The sequence below is a fragment of the Cicer arietinum genome, chromosome 1, assembly GCF_000331145.2.
Source record: "Cicer arietinum cultivar CDC Frontier isolate Library 1 chromosome 1, Cicar.CDCFrontier_v2.0, whole genome shotgun sequence".
Lineage (NCBI taxonomy): Eukaryota > Viridiplantae > Streptophyta > Magnoliopsida > Fabales > Fabaceae > Cicer > Cicer arietinum.
Genome location: NC_021160.2, coordinates 52,241,179 through 52,257,198, shown reverse-complemented (window position 1 = coordinate 52,257,198; position 16,020 = coordinate 52,241,179). Strand labels below are relative to the sequence as shown.

The following is a 16,020-nucleotide window of genomic DNA, read 5'->3' as shown; positions in this document are numbered from 1 at the left end:
ATATAAAAATATAATGAGACAAATATTTGTAATTGATAGATATAAAAAAATTAGACATATATTTATTGTTTATTAATTTAAAATAATTATGGAATAAATATTTATTATTAATACATAAAAAATATATAAATAATAATTATTATATATTAATTATTTTTATTCTTAAAATCACACAAAAAAACACACTGTTGTCATTAAAAAATTATTTAAAATTAATATCACTTAATATCGTCTATATAAAAATCAGACAAACTATAATATATTAATTATAAAAAAACCATAAACAACACACATCTAGAACTAAAAAATGGAATAAGTGCAAAATGCACGAGTATCTTATTAATATATATTTTATCATATATTCTTTTAAAATTAACCTTTGGACATAGGATTAAGCCATAGTCAAATTCATTTAATTAAATTATATATATATTGTCTTAAAATTAAACATATATTTAACATCAATAATTCTATCTAACAAAAATAAATAAATATCAAATTTATTGTAAATTCGATCTTCGCTGATACCTTAAAATATGGTATATGTATATTTGCTGCAACTCTTGTTATTTTGCTGCACTATCTTCTCTGAAATTTGTTTGAGTATTTGAGATCACAATTTGTCTGAGTTTGAGGTGATTCAGACCAATCCCATACTTTTGAAACACTCATTTTATTAATTCAAAATATTCACCAATTTCTTATAAACTAGATAATTTAACTGATCATCTTTGTTTTAAAAACATCTATCTTTTTCTTCGCAAAACTTAAATATGAGTTTTTAATTCTTAATTTAAGTCAAATTAATATTTCGTATATAATGAATCAAATTCTATTTAGATCAACTTAATGTAAAAAATAAAATAAATACATTTAAATTATTATTTTATTTAATGACATTATTTTAATTGGTTTTTTTAGTTTTGGTATAAAATATAATCGAATTACGTGACAATACACGTATCATATAATAGTCAACATAAAAAGAAATAAACTCGTCCAAAATAAAAATAAATCACAAATTAAAAATGAAAACAAAAAAAAATGACTAAAAAAATACCTCATATAGAAATAATTAAAGGCAACTTATGATAAATTATTCAGATTGTTTTTTAATCAAAAACTAAAAAAAAGTTGTATTTTATGCAGGACTGATCAGTCTCGCGTTTGTTTTTTTGTTGTTGTTATTTTTGTTACACGAAAATGTTTCTTATTCATAAATAAATAAATAATATATAAAATAAAAAGAAAGTAAAAAACAGAAACGGTATTTTCATTCTGCGTTATTATTAGTAGACGAAAATGGCGACGGAATCAAGCACGGAGGAGCTCTTCCGCAATCTGCGAACTTCAATTTTCTGAGATCTCTCTTACTCTCTCTACCAATCACTCAAATTCACATTCACGAATTTGAATTATTCTTCTACGATCCTTCCATTTCATTTCCGTTTCCATACAAATTCACTTCTAATTGCGTTTCGGTGTGATTCTCATTTCCTCTTTAAACCTTCATTTACCATTTTCATTTTCTTACTTTCGTCTATTTACGATCGATTACGATTGCAAGTTATGTCTATTCCAAACAAGTAATCTTCTGTTTTCATCGCTCACACCATTTTCTCACTGTGTTTGAATTTTTAAATTTTAAAAATAATGATAGTAATGAAATGAAATTGCGAATTTAGGGTTTTATGTGAATGCTTAGTTTGTTGATATTGCTGAGTTGGATGTAGAGGTTGCTGAGAAGGTGGGAGAGAGGAATCTGATGTATTGTAACGGGGAAGACAAGCTATGGAATTGTGGAAAATCTGGTACTGTGAATTTGCGAAAAGTGAGCTCATTCGTGCGCGATATTGGAGATCCTTGCCTTTCTCAGTCTCCTGTAAAGGTTGTTTTTAACTGTAAGACTGCATTCTACTGGGTTATACTAATTGTTTTTGTTTAATTCTTCATTATTTCACCCTCAAGTGTGTGTTCTACATTGTTTCTAACTATAAAGTGATTCCCTTTTTGTGTAAAATGGGATGTGGATAATCAGTCAAATGTATGTTCTGTAGTTTGATGTTAGTTCATCAGTTAATGGTGTCCTAAACTTCTGGGCCAGTTGTACTTTTCAAGGTTCTTCTTATATAATGGAATGCATTTTGAGATTTTTGACATCTTTATTCGTTCTCTCACAACTCCCCTCTGCAATATATGATCTAGATTCTAATTATAGGTGAGGAGTACAGGTGTCTAGCGGGATACTCTCTAACACACTTTTCCAACACTTACTCTATGATCGGATAAAAATCACACGGATTCCAGGAAATTATGTGGGTCCCATTTCCTATTTAGCGGTACCTATCTCAAAAAGAATGTTAAAGAGTGTGTTACTAGAGTGTTTTATTATAGGGATTCCTACTAACTTTCCATTCAAAGCATTGGGCATGGGAGGGGATTTTGTTTTGTTTGATTTAGAAAAAGTATTTGTCATAAAATGTCTTGTTTAAAGATTTTTATTACTATTATCATCATGCAGCAGGGAAACAGAATGCTTAAGGCGGACATATGGCAAGCGTTGTCTGACAGTGAAGGAAAAGTGTTTGGTTTTCGGAAGGCACTGAAATTGGCTGTGTTAGGGGTATGTTGTTATTCAAGCTGAATTTGTTTTTCATCTTTTCTTTGTGACTTTATATATGTCATCACTTTCATCAACATCACGATAGTCATCTTCAATTTAGGATGCTGCATGCTCATGAACTTGGTGCACCTTCTCTTGTTTTATTGGATTGAAAGTATTAGCTGTTTGAGTGTGATGATGGGTTCACTTCCCCTTAAGCAAAGTCCTGGATTTGACCTATATATATGAATGGTAGAAATAGGCCTGGAGAGAGTTTTGTCCCTTAAGTATTGTATATTTAGTGTGCTGCATTGGTTTCTTTCTTCCTTTTCTTCAACAAATAACTAGCTCAATCAATAAAAATGTTGTTAGGATCGCTTTTAATTGAAAAAATATGATACATTGAATGTGCACTAGGTCCAATCTGTCTAGCCTTTTTGCCTGCAGAAATTAAGGCCTGAAAAATGCATCTTATCTGTCATGGTTAGCTTATAAGCACTCTTCACGGGGAGGAATAGGAAGCCGCCAAACCAAATTCCACTCTCCTTCAACCCTCAAATGCGAAGAGTCTACAAAATCTGTCACGGTTAGCTTATAAGCACTCTTCGCAGAATAAATCCATTAACGAAGGATCTCATACACACCTGTCATGAGGGGTTGCATGGATATGCGGAGTACTGAAGATCTTTGAAGTTTGCGGCGAGTGGAAAAAAAGGTTGAATAGTTTCATAATTCTGTTGCTTCTGAAGCAGGAGCAGGAGATCCTTGACCATAAGAGTTGAAAGCATGCTAGATGAAGTATCCGAGCAAGGAAGCACAATACCATTACCAATCCATGTAGAGCTCCAAACCAAGGAATATGTTCCCCAGTTCCAATAGTCTAGCGCAAGCAGGCCTTCACCAAATTTCTAGCAGCTCAAACACTTTGCCAAGAATAAGAAGGGTTGTGACCCAACTGAGCCTGTGTAGTCATTATGAGGGAAGTAGCGAGCTTTAAAAAGTCATGAGTCAAGGGAATATGGTTTATCTATGAAGTTCCATCATTTTTTCCCGAGCATGGCTAAATTGAAAGCATACAAGTTCTGAAATCCCGTACCTCTGTCTTTTTAAGGCATTGATAACTTGTATCATGATAACCAGTTGATGCCACAGGCTTGATAACTTGTCCCATGATAACCAGCTTAAACAATAGGTGGGGGGATAGCTTGAACCGCCTTGATGAGAATCAAATTATAGAGTTGTTCATACTCCCAAGTGTTCATTGTGGATTACTTAACGTTTAATTTTAATTTAAGAGTTTAATTTTCTTTTACATCAATATAAAAACTATACTTTTGTACCCTAGAGACATCAAACATGCAAACTTATAACTTATTTCTAAATTGAGGCCAGTATGGCATTCTTTTGTTCTTTTTTGATTATTTTCTTTTCCTCCCGTGTCTGTTAGGGTGTAGATCCATCAATTAGACCTGAAGTTTGGGAGTTTTTACTTGGTTGTTATGCACTGAGCAGCACTACTGAGTACCGAAGAAGGTTGAGAGCAGCAAGAAGGTGTGGATTTTTCTCTAGTATTTGCTGGATATTATATATGCCTATTTAGCTCGTAATGAATATTGAAGCTATTGTTTATTGCCATGAAAGTCACAACTTTGAACTTGCCAATTCAGTATTTCTATTATGGATGAATGTTGTAATATGTCAATGCATTCTGGAATACATGATGAGGATGCCTTTGTAGGTAGGCAACAGCAATAAATGCTGCCCAGCCTTTAGCCCATCCTAATTAACATAACTTGATTTTTGTTTCTTTAGTTTTTTTATGATGTTTCCTTTATGGATTAGGATTTTATCATGCAGAATTCTTCATTGATCCTATAATTTGGGATTTGTTTCCTTAATTAGACGAGATCCTATCAATCAGAATTCATTCTTTTGGTAGGGTTAGACTTTAAAAGGATGTGAATCATTCCGAGGCAAACAATCAGTTATTTTTCTAATTTAGTTATTCTAGGAGGGACTTTGTCAAGCACAAGCCTGCTGCTTTCCTCTTCTATTCATACTTTACCATAAGCCACAAGACGATTTCTTCCGCTTCTAAACCTATGACTAGGTTCCATGCAAAGGCCCATAGCTAATACATTCCTTTTTCATCTGGATAACAAATATTTGTGTAACTGTGTCAATAGAAGTGTGGTTGTAAAGTGCATTTGGCTTTCAGTGGAGACACGGTTTGTTTCAGCTACTGTACTGTAGCACCTTTCTTGGGTTGTTGAATAGGATGTTATTACTTATTGACATCCATGAGAAACTGTCATTGCAGGGAGCTTTATAGTGACCTGGTTAAGCAATGTCAAGCAATGCATTCAAGTGTGGGAACTGGTTCATTGGCATATGTTGTTGGATCCAAAGTTATGGATATGAGGACCTCCTCTAAAGATGAACGAAAAACGGAAGCTAAATTAGAAAGATCAACATCTAATGATAATAATGTTGAAGTAGAACAATGTCATGGTAGGAGCATTAGTTGTGCAGAGGCAGAAAACACAGACCATCATGAAAGCTCTGATAATTGGGCTGAGCAACTTGACCTAGTTAGTTTGAGAGCAAGCGCAGATAGTGCAAGTGTGGGAACTGGTTCATTGGCATATGTTGTTGGATCCAAAGTTATGGATATGAGGACCTCCTATGAACGACAAACGGAAGCTAAACTAGAAAGATCAACATCTAATGATAATAATGTTGAAGTAGAAGAATGTCATGGTAGGAGCATTAGTTGTGCAGAGGCAGAAAACACAGACCATCATGAAAGCTCTGATAATTGGGCTGAGCAACTTGACCTAGTTAGTTTGAGAGCAAGCGCAGATAGTGCAACTTGTGATTCTTCTGGTCAACAAAACTGCAGTTCCCCAAAGATGGGGAGAGAACCAGATGGATCACATAATGTGATTGACAGTAGTTTTGATTTTCCTTCTTTACCTGTCACCAATCTGTTTGAAAAGAGTGGTATAGATACAAATTCGGGAACAGAGCAGGGCAATAAACTTTCTGCACGACGGAAACTTAGATTTGAAGATGACAGAATGCATAGCTTCCATATCAATAACAATGTAGACCTAGTTATTGAGTCAAATGGCCAACCTCTTGCTACCTTCCACCCTGTAAACTCTGAAATTGAAATTGCTTCACCTGATGAAGATGATCCAGAACTTCCATCTGACAAAACAGTTTATGAAACACAGATAAATCAACTAAAAATATCAGACGTACCACAGACAGCGATGATAAGTGCCTCAATGTCTCAAGGATGGCCTGCCAGTGAAGATAAAGTATCAGAATGGCTTTGGACTTTGCACAGGATAGGTATATAAGTTGTATAATGTGTCTCCTTCTTCCCTGTTATTTGATGGATGAAGTTTATATTTTGTTCTAGATGACATCATATGCTTTATTCTGTTATTCTTTCTGGCTAATGAGGTTCATCTTTTTCTAGTTGTTGATGTTGTGAGGACCGATAGTCATCTTGAATTCTATGAGGACAGGAGAAATTTAGCTAGAATGTCGGATATCCTCGCTGTCTATGCATGGGTTGATCCTGCAACGGGGTATTGCCAAGGTTATGTTTTTTCCTGTAAATTTCTTGACCTCTTGCCGATGATTGTGTTCTTTTTCGTTTTATGATTCTTGTTACACTGATTTGGACCCAAAACTTACCTTCTTTTCACGGGCTATTGAATTTTAGGTATGAGTGATTTGCTGTCTCCTTTTGTTGTAATCTTTGAGGATAATGCAGATGCATTTTGGTGTTTTGAGATGCTTTTAAGGAGAATGGTATTTGCAATTTTGGCTAAGATTAAAAAAACATAACTTATTTGCAGTGACTGATTAGTTTTCTTTGTGACATATATCCAGAGAGAGAATTTTCAAATGGAAGGCCCAACTAAGGTGATGAAGCAGCTGCGAGCATTGTGGCATATTCTCGAACTGTCAGATCGAGAAATTTTTGCCCACCTGTCAAAAATTGGTGCTGAAAGCCTTCATTTTGCATTTCGTATGTTGCTAGTTCTCTTTCGGAGAGAGTTATCTTTTAACGAGGCTCTTTCAATGTGGGAGGTTCGTGCAACTCGCTTCCAACCCCCTTTATCCCATCACACACAAAAATCCCACAAACCGGTTTAACTATGATTTTAGATCCACATAATTTTGCAATTTTGTCATGTGGTTTGCTCTGTTTTGACTGTTTTCAAACAAGACTTCCATCACATACACAGTTCCAACTGACTGATTTAATTTAAATATGTTTTTAGTTCCACAAAATGTTGAAATTTTCTCATCTGGTTCCCCTCTTTTTTGATCGTTTTCAAACAAGACCTCCATAATTTTTTTGCTGACCAAATGACCCCTCTCATTTCACCGTTAGTTGCTCAGATTTAATTATGTTTTTTGGTCCTATAATAGTATAATTTCCAAATGTATCCTCCGTAAAAATTTTATTTACGAATTAGTCCATTCTTTTGCAACCTGTGCACTTAACGGGGACATGTAATGGAGTACCATTTGGTAAGCAAAATAATTTATGGAAGACTGATTTGGAAAAAAAATTGAAAATGGGGATAAACATGGAAAAATACGATATCTTCAGAGATAAAAGTTGTTCAATGCCCCCACTTTTTTTTTCCACGTTTTTTGAAATTCAACCAGAATTTAAACTTTCACAATTTATTCCAGAGGAACCTACTCTCTTGTCTGTCTGCAACTTCTTGGGGAGATATGGTTGCTAGCAGTGAAATATGATCCTAGTAATAAGATTAATTGCTATTGGTTCACACCATGCAGATCCAGTTTTGCTGTTTCTTTTTTTTTTGTTTTTTTGTTTTTTCTTTTGAGGTAGAGTTGTTGATTTGTTTTATTACAATTAGTCATTTCAAAGGCGTTGATTGACCTTCCATACCTTGTGCATATTGATTTGATCAAATTTATTGGCGTCTTAAGGAAAACATTTATATGATTTTTGTAGAGTAATAATGAGTTAGTGCTTTTTTTTGGACAAAGCATTGGGCATATGGATTTGAAAGTATTGTTATAAAGAAAATTATGCCTGTAATTTTGAAATGGATAAATATTTTGCGCCCTTTATTAAATACGTTTTTGATACATCATTCGTTTAGTTTGTCAATACACGATCACAGCAACCTTGTGTAATGCAGATGATGTGGGCAGCTGACTTTGATGAATCCTGGGCATATGATTTAGAGGAGAGTTGTCTAGAAGCATTAGATGTACATGTTCCCAGAGACTCTAGCAATTATATAAGAGAAGAAATTGCTGATTCTGATGATGGTAGTTTCAAGAGTGGTTCACAATCAAGTCATAATGAAAATGACAACACAAAAGCCAGCCTGCAGTCACATCATGTGGACACCGATCACCATGTATGCGATGTCAAATTAAAGTTGCAAAAACCCCATATCTTTTGTGGCCTGGCAAGGAATTTCTGGCCAAGAAATGATCGAGTTCAAACGAGAACCATTTCCTCCTTGGCAAGGAAAGGAAATGACGAGTTAGCCACATTCTGCGTCGCAGCAATTCTTGTTTTAAACCGCCAGAAGATCATCCGAGAAACCCACTCCTTCGATGATATGATAAAGGCAGGTGCATCGATCTTTTGTTTTTACCCTGCAATTAATTATTGTTATTAAATTTACAATTATTATTCTCCAGTTACATTTTTTTTGGTTTTATGTTTTCATGTCTACTGTTGGGCACCATGATTTGGATTATGTTTTGATCTGGAATTTTGAAGTTGATAGTGTAAAGATTTCTATTTTAATTTTGTAAATCTTAAATCTGATGAGCACTTCGTATCACCTTGAGGTTTTCTTACGATCATTTGTGCATAATGGCATGTCATGGTGTAATTTTTTATGCGAATGATGTTCTTTTTATGAGAATTTGTACCTATCATGATGTGCGAGCTTATGATATCATTAACCTGGATATGGGATTATTATCTGTCTGATTGAGACCATTGTCAATATTTTTATTTTTTGCATTTTATTCCTTTCGGTCATGCTCAGTTTATCTTCTTTTATTTTGTCCAATTGAGTCCGTCTGTGGTGATTGTCCTGAATCATTACTTGAAAACCTATCTACATATACTTAATGAGATGTGTTTGCAACTTGTTTTTTCAAAAAAAAAATTCTTCCATGCGAAGTTCTTTAATTCACAATGCAGAGAAGGAAGAAAGGAAATAAGCTGAGGCATTATTGTGCATTTTATAACTTAAATATTTCAAAATTATATATCACAGATGTTCAATGACAACATGTTGGAGATCAATGTAAAAAGATGCATAACAACAGCAATCAAACTTCGGAAGAAATATTTTAACAAGGTAAGTCCTAAATTAGTTATTTTTCTCTACTTGCTATTCATAAAAGAGGGCAATAATTTCTTTTGCTAACTTTTTCCCTTTTTTTGTTTGGTCAATGTTAAATACCCTTGTTTTAATCTCTAAAAGATCAAATAACTTGTGGAAGTACAGCTGCTATGTTTTGGTATTGGTATACTTCATCTGACTCTGATGAACTGCAATACTTGCATAGTTTAGCTATAATGTTTCTATTTTCATGTGAGATAAAATTTAGATTCAAATTGGTTGCTCTCTACTCTTCTTTATTCTTATGTGACAATGATCATCCCTCCAAATACGACATACATTTGTCCATAATTCTAAGATTTCGGAGGTGAAATTGAAGTCTAATCCTTTGATAGGTGATCAAGAAAAAGAACCATGTTGCAGAGAAAGGAGACTAGGGCAATATCATTGTTATATGATCTTAAGGCAAAAGCACTGAAAGGCACTGAGGACCACTTATGCGGCTGTGTGTTTCCAAATTGGACCATGATGTTAAATATTTTTATTACTTATCCACTTTGGATGGGAGACTTTGTAGCTTAAAGTGTTTTTGCTTTTGGAGTTTCATCCAGCTGTTGTACCTTCATAATCATCATTACTCTTTTTTATGAGGTAATCTCACTTTGTTTTGTCCGGTCACTTAACTTTAGATGCTTTTACATAGACTACTCGATGGCCTTTTCCATGTCTTTTATAAGTATGCTGCACTCAAATTCTGTTCCGGTTTTTGGAAATTTGATGCTTGGATCATTAATTGAAAAAGTGTATTTTACAAGGCTCTTGTACTGAAAGCTTTGGGCAAAACTATAAGGAGTAAACAAAGAAGTTAATTGGAACATTGTGGTTGAATGCAACAAATATGTTGGGAGTGTGAATGGGGTTCTCATATGTAGTTGATTCTATTTGTTTGAAACTCAACCCTTGAAGCAACTAAACAACTAAACAATGTAGCTTCTTTCCTCATGATGAAAATTGTGCAGCAATTTAACCTGCTTTGCCAAGGCTGGATGTGGCTAATGAATGAAACACTAAGATCCCTGTTGAAGGGATTCTGGGACTTTAATATACCTGTATCATACCTTGTAAGGGTTTCATCTATTTTTGTCTTATTGTATTATGGTAACTTCTTTTACACACTTAATTGCATTAAGATTGTTTCAAATGAATTTTGTGTCTGTGATTGATTAGCACCACACAATATATCCATTTGACAATTCACTAGCTGTAGCAGCATTGCTGATGATTTTTCTAGTTATGTTTAATTAAATGCTGGAATATTTGTCTATAAATTTGATTTTTTATTCGTTATTTAATGGCTAAGTGTTGTAATTGAATAGAAATCTTGTTGGAAATTGATAAAATTGGATTTGATATTTTGATTGCAATTATCATCCTTTTTTAAATTTCCAGATTATTTTTATTGTCTAATCAAGGAGGTTTGTTCTGTGAGGGATGTTTCCTGGAGATCATTTCATAAATTCGTTTCCCTTTTGATTTTTACATTGCTTATGTTTTATCTTTTCTTCCTCTTGAAGCCAGTAAGAAGATTCACAAGGGGATTTTACATTACTCTGGTTGCTCCCGTGTCTTACACAATTGGCAGTCTTGGATACTTGGACTGATTATGCAGATGATGTTCTTTGAAATTCTGTTCAGCTCATATTTTTGGAGATCATTATAAGTACGTCTATTATTACTTAGAGCATTTAGAGTTCAGAAAAAGCACACGCATACAAGAAGAAATGGAGGGCAGATACAGGAGAGAGAATTGTTGTAGTATATGGAAACGTATAGTTAATCTTTTTGGTGTATTTAGTTGGCAGAAGAAAGGATATATAATGGTTTATACATACTAAAATTTTTTGTGTTTTCTTAAATTGTTGGATCTTACAAAGAACAAAAGAGGAGACGTTCTTGTCCCTTATTCATGTATTATTTTTTACCTTCAGAACACAGACAATTATGTTTAAACTGGGCAGATCTGAATCCACACTAAACACCCAATTTCTCCTGCTGCAAATTTGGGTTTCACTTATTTGTGAATCGACAATTCCGGCGTATCTCTCCTTGATTTCCTGTTAAAATTTTGATATTTCCCATTTTGAACATTGATTGAGCAAAAGATCTCCTAAAATCTTCTAATCCAGCAGCATCAGCAAATTCATCGGTGATCTCTTTGGTGGCATCGCCAAATAGTAATTGTTGATCGACTCCCAGGACAGCTTCACGGTGTAGGATCCTTTTGTAGTATGATTCTCTGAAGGTGTAATTTGATCCAGAATTTGGGTTAAGGAATACCAGTGGGTCATGTTGTCCTTTCTTTGTTTTGGGGGGACAAAGTCCTCTCATTGTGTCTCGAAAAGTAGCGTCCATGCTTGGGTCTGGATTTCCAGTACCACTGTAATTATACAGCCTATCAACAATGTGGCTACAATGTGTTCGGCCCATTGTGTGTGCTCCTGTGTTGATATGAAACATACACTCATTTAGAACACATTATTAGCATGTAATTTCTACTGGATTGTAATCTTGCCTTACCTAAGAGTGTTGCCATATCTAGTACGTCCAATCCCCTCGATTCAAAATATTCTAGAGCTTTCTGCCATGAGATGGATGGTGATGGCAGGTCTACTAACGCAGCATCTGATTTCATGCCATCCTTTCTTCCTGTGAAAACTGGATAACCTGGTGCACCTGCCTGTTGACATTAATTCTCAAATTATTAACTGTTTTTTAACTTTTACTCACCCTTATCTTGAGAGAAGATTTTGGTGCGGAGGGATACTGAAAGGAATTGTAAGTAGACTAGTTGAAAGAGTACCATTTTAGCAGCATCCCTGGTGGCGAGATGGAGTATATCAGAGCAGGAGACAATTCCAGGGCATCGTGATTCTAGAACAGTTTTGATCTTGTCAATTATTACAAATCCTCCAAGCCCCCGGTTCTGCAGTGCAGTTTTTTCTGGTTTCGGTCCTTCATCAAGCAGTATTGATGCATCACAGCCCTATGCCACCAAACATTGATTTAAGTATCAGCAGAAAGAAAAAAATACAACTTATGCATTTGTGATGTTACAAAAGGTAAGTGTAAATGGCATCCTATGTTTTAAACCTCATGAACTTTGTCTCTAAATACTAATTTAAAATGAAACAACTGAATTTAGATTGAACAGCAGGAGTTGGAGTTTCATTTAGTTGTAATCTATCATTTAGTTGTTCCTACTGCTTAAAAGTTCCTTTCAGCCATTGATCTCACAGGATGTCTCTTTTAGCTTAAAAAGTTGAAAACGAGATAAAAGAAATTAAAGACTAACTAGTACCGAAATATAAAGGAGAAAAAAGGCGGTACAACATACGGTGACAAAACAGTCAGAGGAAATCAAGCGTAGTAATTTAGCTGTAATGCTTTTGTCACTTTTCCAAAACATCTTCACTTCGTGTCGGACATACTGCTCTGCGTCGCGGCATGTATTGTGAACCTGATAGTAATGCCATTGCAACTTTGGTTTTGGAGGTGCTGCTGCTGCTGCCATCCCATGACACAGGCTCAACATTGCAAAAGCTACTATTAGTGGGAAAACCACAAACACAAGTCTCCCCATTAGGGCAAAACAACTACAAAATCAAATCTCTATATCTCTGTGTGTAATACTAAGCTTGTTTTGTAAATATAGCTAGCACTGGTTAGAAACTTAATGCATTTTGCAGCTTATATAGCAGTACACAATGTCCTAGTGGCAATAACCGACCATGCATCAGAATGATATTAAAATTAAGAAAGAAAACTTGTAGAATAATGGGATTTCAAATACTACTTGTTCTTAATTTTAAAATTTATAATAATAATACTAATCCATGCATTAAGGTACCGTGTGACGGAAGAGTGAGGCATGGAGCTGTTCACATGCACCAATGCACTTTCAAAATCCTTCTAAGGACTTATAACACTGACGTGGGTATTTAGCAACGTGCTTTCCATGTGCTCTATACTTGGATTTAGGGTCTCATTAAATTATAGGGCTCTAGCCAGCCACGAAAATTGTTCTTTTGAAAGATCCAATCTTTCATATAAATCGATAAAAAAAAAAAATGGGTGTATCGTGGATTAACGGGATGCTCAGTAACCGATTGTAATCTATATTATGTGATTATTAATCGGAAAATGTAACAAACGTTTTAGAAAATATTATATTAGAAATTGTGTGTTTCATTTTTTCTAAGTTTAAAAATTATCTTTAAAGTGTCTTAATATGTGGTTTTGGAACACTTATTAGCAATATCATTAGTAATTAATTTATGGTATCACATGTGTCTTTTGATATTTAAGAGTGTAAAATTTTGAAAAATACTATTAATTTTATTGGTACAATGAATATTAACACCTCAAATTTATTTATACTCTCGAGTTTTAATTTCAAAGAAAATTTATATTTTGTCAAAATCAAGACGAATCAAGTGGATTTTTACGACTATGAATTGTGTTATCATGTCTAAAATGCATGCAATTAAATAATGTCCTGATGATTATTGAAATGTGAAGAGTAAAACCAATTAATAGACAAATTCGGCATCATCTACGGAGTAAAAATGAATCTTAGTATTGATAATTTGAAATAATTTTTTTTATTCTTAAAGAGTATTGCACTTTTGCGATAAAGGTTATACTAATTTAAAATAATTTTATATAGACATTAAATTACACTTTTTATATATTGAGATTTGCTAATGTACATCTACTTATTTTTTTAAAACAGAAATTTAACAATTATAATTAAAAGATTATATCATAAAAAAGTAATGAAAAAATTATTAAATACACGAATGAGTAACTTGCTAATCTATTCATTCTAAAAAATAATTGGGTCTACAATATAAACTCTTACCGACATTTGCTATAATACATCTGCTAGATTTTAGAAGGAAAATATCAACAAGGTATAACTAAAAATTATTAAAAACTAATGGATGTATACTAACTAGCATTTTCTACGATTTATTTAAACTGTTTATTTATAATTTTATTCATCTTTTATATTCTGACTTTCTCTTTTGGGAAAAAAAAACTGATATAATGCTGAAATATAATTTGACGCTATTGTTTGTACATAATTATTAAACTAAACCAGTCAAAAAATAATAACTATTAAACTAAACAAATATGACATGAATAAATTGAAAGAAAAATGCAGCAAATAATGTTGCTTAGATATTTAATCAAGAATAATGATAATTATACCTAGCTTCTTTAAGCATATATACTTTACCATGTCTGCTGTGAGGCTACTTAGTTTTAAAGTTTTTGACTGATTAATATGAAAAAGAAAATCCAAGTTGGATTACAGAGTGTATCACTCATTTCGCGCTATCTTATTTGGCTTGTAGATTGCAAAAGTGCCATGTAAATAGGAATATGAATTTAAATCATACTCAATAGATTTCAAAAAATATCCACACAACGGATAAAGTAAAAATTGGCATTATAAATACATAGGTGTGACAATAATGGTAAAGTAAAAAGTCAATTATAATACATGTAAAACATAAATAATTATATGCAAACAAAAAAAAAACAGATATAAATGCGGATAGAAATAATTTAATACTCGCTCTATTAGACCCGCATGTTATATATTATTTTTATTATATATATGTATGCAAAATAATTTTATATAAATATTTAATTAAATATATTATTTAGAGTTACACAATTCTACTTTTGTAAAATTACATCAAACAATACAATCTATTTTAGGTTAATGTTGAGTCTACAATGTCAAATTATCTTAAAATAATTTATTCATTTTTTGTTTTAGTGTTACAGTTTTAGCGTATTAATATTATTATAGATGGATTAATTCACCATTTCAGTTTTTTGCTGTGTAAATCTTCTCCAATTGTAAAACTTGTTAAGGACACATTTTTTGAATCTCAAGACTTTCCAAGTAGTGCCATTGGAGATGTTTTAAATGTATTTTACAATTGATTGATACTAGTAGCATGACTATTGATAAATAGTTGTCTCTCTCTTTCATGTCGTGTTAAATTAGATTTACACTTTAAATGTTCATTAAATATATTTAATTTTTTGAATGAAATAGAAAAAATAATTTTTTTGATATTTTAAAATTTTGTTGAGTACCGATTCCTCTAAGTCAAAATCAATTTAAATTTAATTTAAAATAATTAAATATAAGAAAAACTGACATGGCATTAAAGGATTACATATTGAATATATTTAATTATACTGAATATCCAATCATTCAATTATAGTTATTGAAAAATATTGTAGGCTTAAATGTGTTGAAAAGTATTGAAAATATGATTGGATGTTGGAAAAGAACACATTGTGCTAAAAGATGTTGGTTGAGAGTTGTTTCTATATAATACTAACAAATATGATTGAATGATTAGATATTAGGTAAATTAACTTTTTTTTTTAATTAAAAAATATGATATTAATTTATTTAAATTGATAGAGATTACAACAATTAAAAATAATATAATTTATAATTATAAAAAAAATATAAATTTATGAATAAATTTATAACATTTAAATTAATATTATAAAATATTAAAATATTTATAAATGTGACAAAACCTATAAATATTTCAATTATAAAGTGTCTGAAATATTTATGTTTCTGTAGTCGTTGAAGATGTCAAATTAATTAATTAAATTTATAATATGCACTCGATTGAAATTGATAAATTAATTCGAACACACAATATTGCATCAAAATGAGAAAAAAAAACATATTATTAGACTACTAGATTATGAAGAAAAAAAAATATATATGAAAATTAATTATTTACATAAAAGAAAACAAAAAATGATTTATATATGTAATTTTAAATCAAAAATTAACTCTAAACCACTTTTTTTTTCTATTGAGTAAAGAAAAGAAAAAAAGGAACAAGTAAAAGGATGTACATTTAAAGATTATGTTCACGTACATTTAAAGAAAATTTATGTTCACAATTTCTGAAATTTCAAAAGAAAATT

At 32.2% G+C, this 16,020-nt stretch overlaps 2 protein-coding genes across 14 annotated transcripts; one reads left to right on the top strand and one right to left on the bottom strand.

The window, feature by feature from the left end:
* Positions 1–1,258: 1,258 nt before the first annotated feature.
* Positions 1,259–10,996, top strand: LOC101497781 (uncharacterized). 13 transcript variants are annotated; one of them, XM_073366948.1, is made up of 13 exons: positions 1,259–1,481; positions 1,734–1,888; positions 2,522–2,623; positions 4,050–4,153; positions 4,923–5,962; positions 6,093–6,230; positions 6,342–6,430; positions 6,512–6,712; positions 7,807–8,247; positions 8,911–8,994; positions 9,375–9,630; positions 9,795–10,100; positions 10,554–10,996. In XM_073366948.1, the coding sequence occupies exons 2-11, from the start codon at positions 1,766–1,768 to the stop codon at positions 9,414–9,416; spliced, it is 2,364 nt and encodes a 787-aa protein (XP_073223049.1). In that variant the 5' UTR covers positions 1,259–1,481; positions 1,734–1,765; the 3' UTR covers positions 9,417–9,630; positions 9,795–10,100; positions 10,554–10,996. The 13 variants fall into 13 exon arrangements, with proteins under 13 accessions (XP_073223049.1, XP_073223047.1, XP_073223053.1 ...); XM_073366946.1 differs by lacking the exon at positions 9,795–10,100 and having other exon boundaries at positions 1,736–1,888; XM_073366952.1 differs by lacking the exon at positions 9,795–10,100 and having other exon boundaries at positions 2,525–2,623.
* Positions 10,792–12,787, bottom strand: LOC101497448 (probable peroxidase 26). The gene is made up of 4 exons (XM_004486817.4): positions 12,374–12,787; positions 11,840–12,022; positions 11,557–11,716; positions 10,792–11,477 (listed from the first exon to the last, which is right to left on the bottom strand). Exons 1-4 carry the CDS (start codon positions 12,617–12,619, stop codon positions 11,047–11,049), a joined length of 1,020 nt encoding a protein of 339 aa, XP_004486874.1. The 5' UTR covers positions 12,620–12,787; the 3' UTR covers positions 10,792–11,046.
* Positions 12,788–16,020: the final 3,233 nt, after the last annotated feature.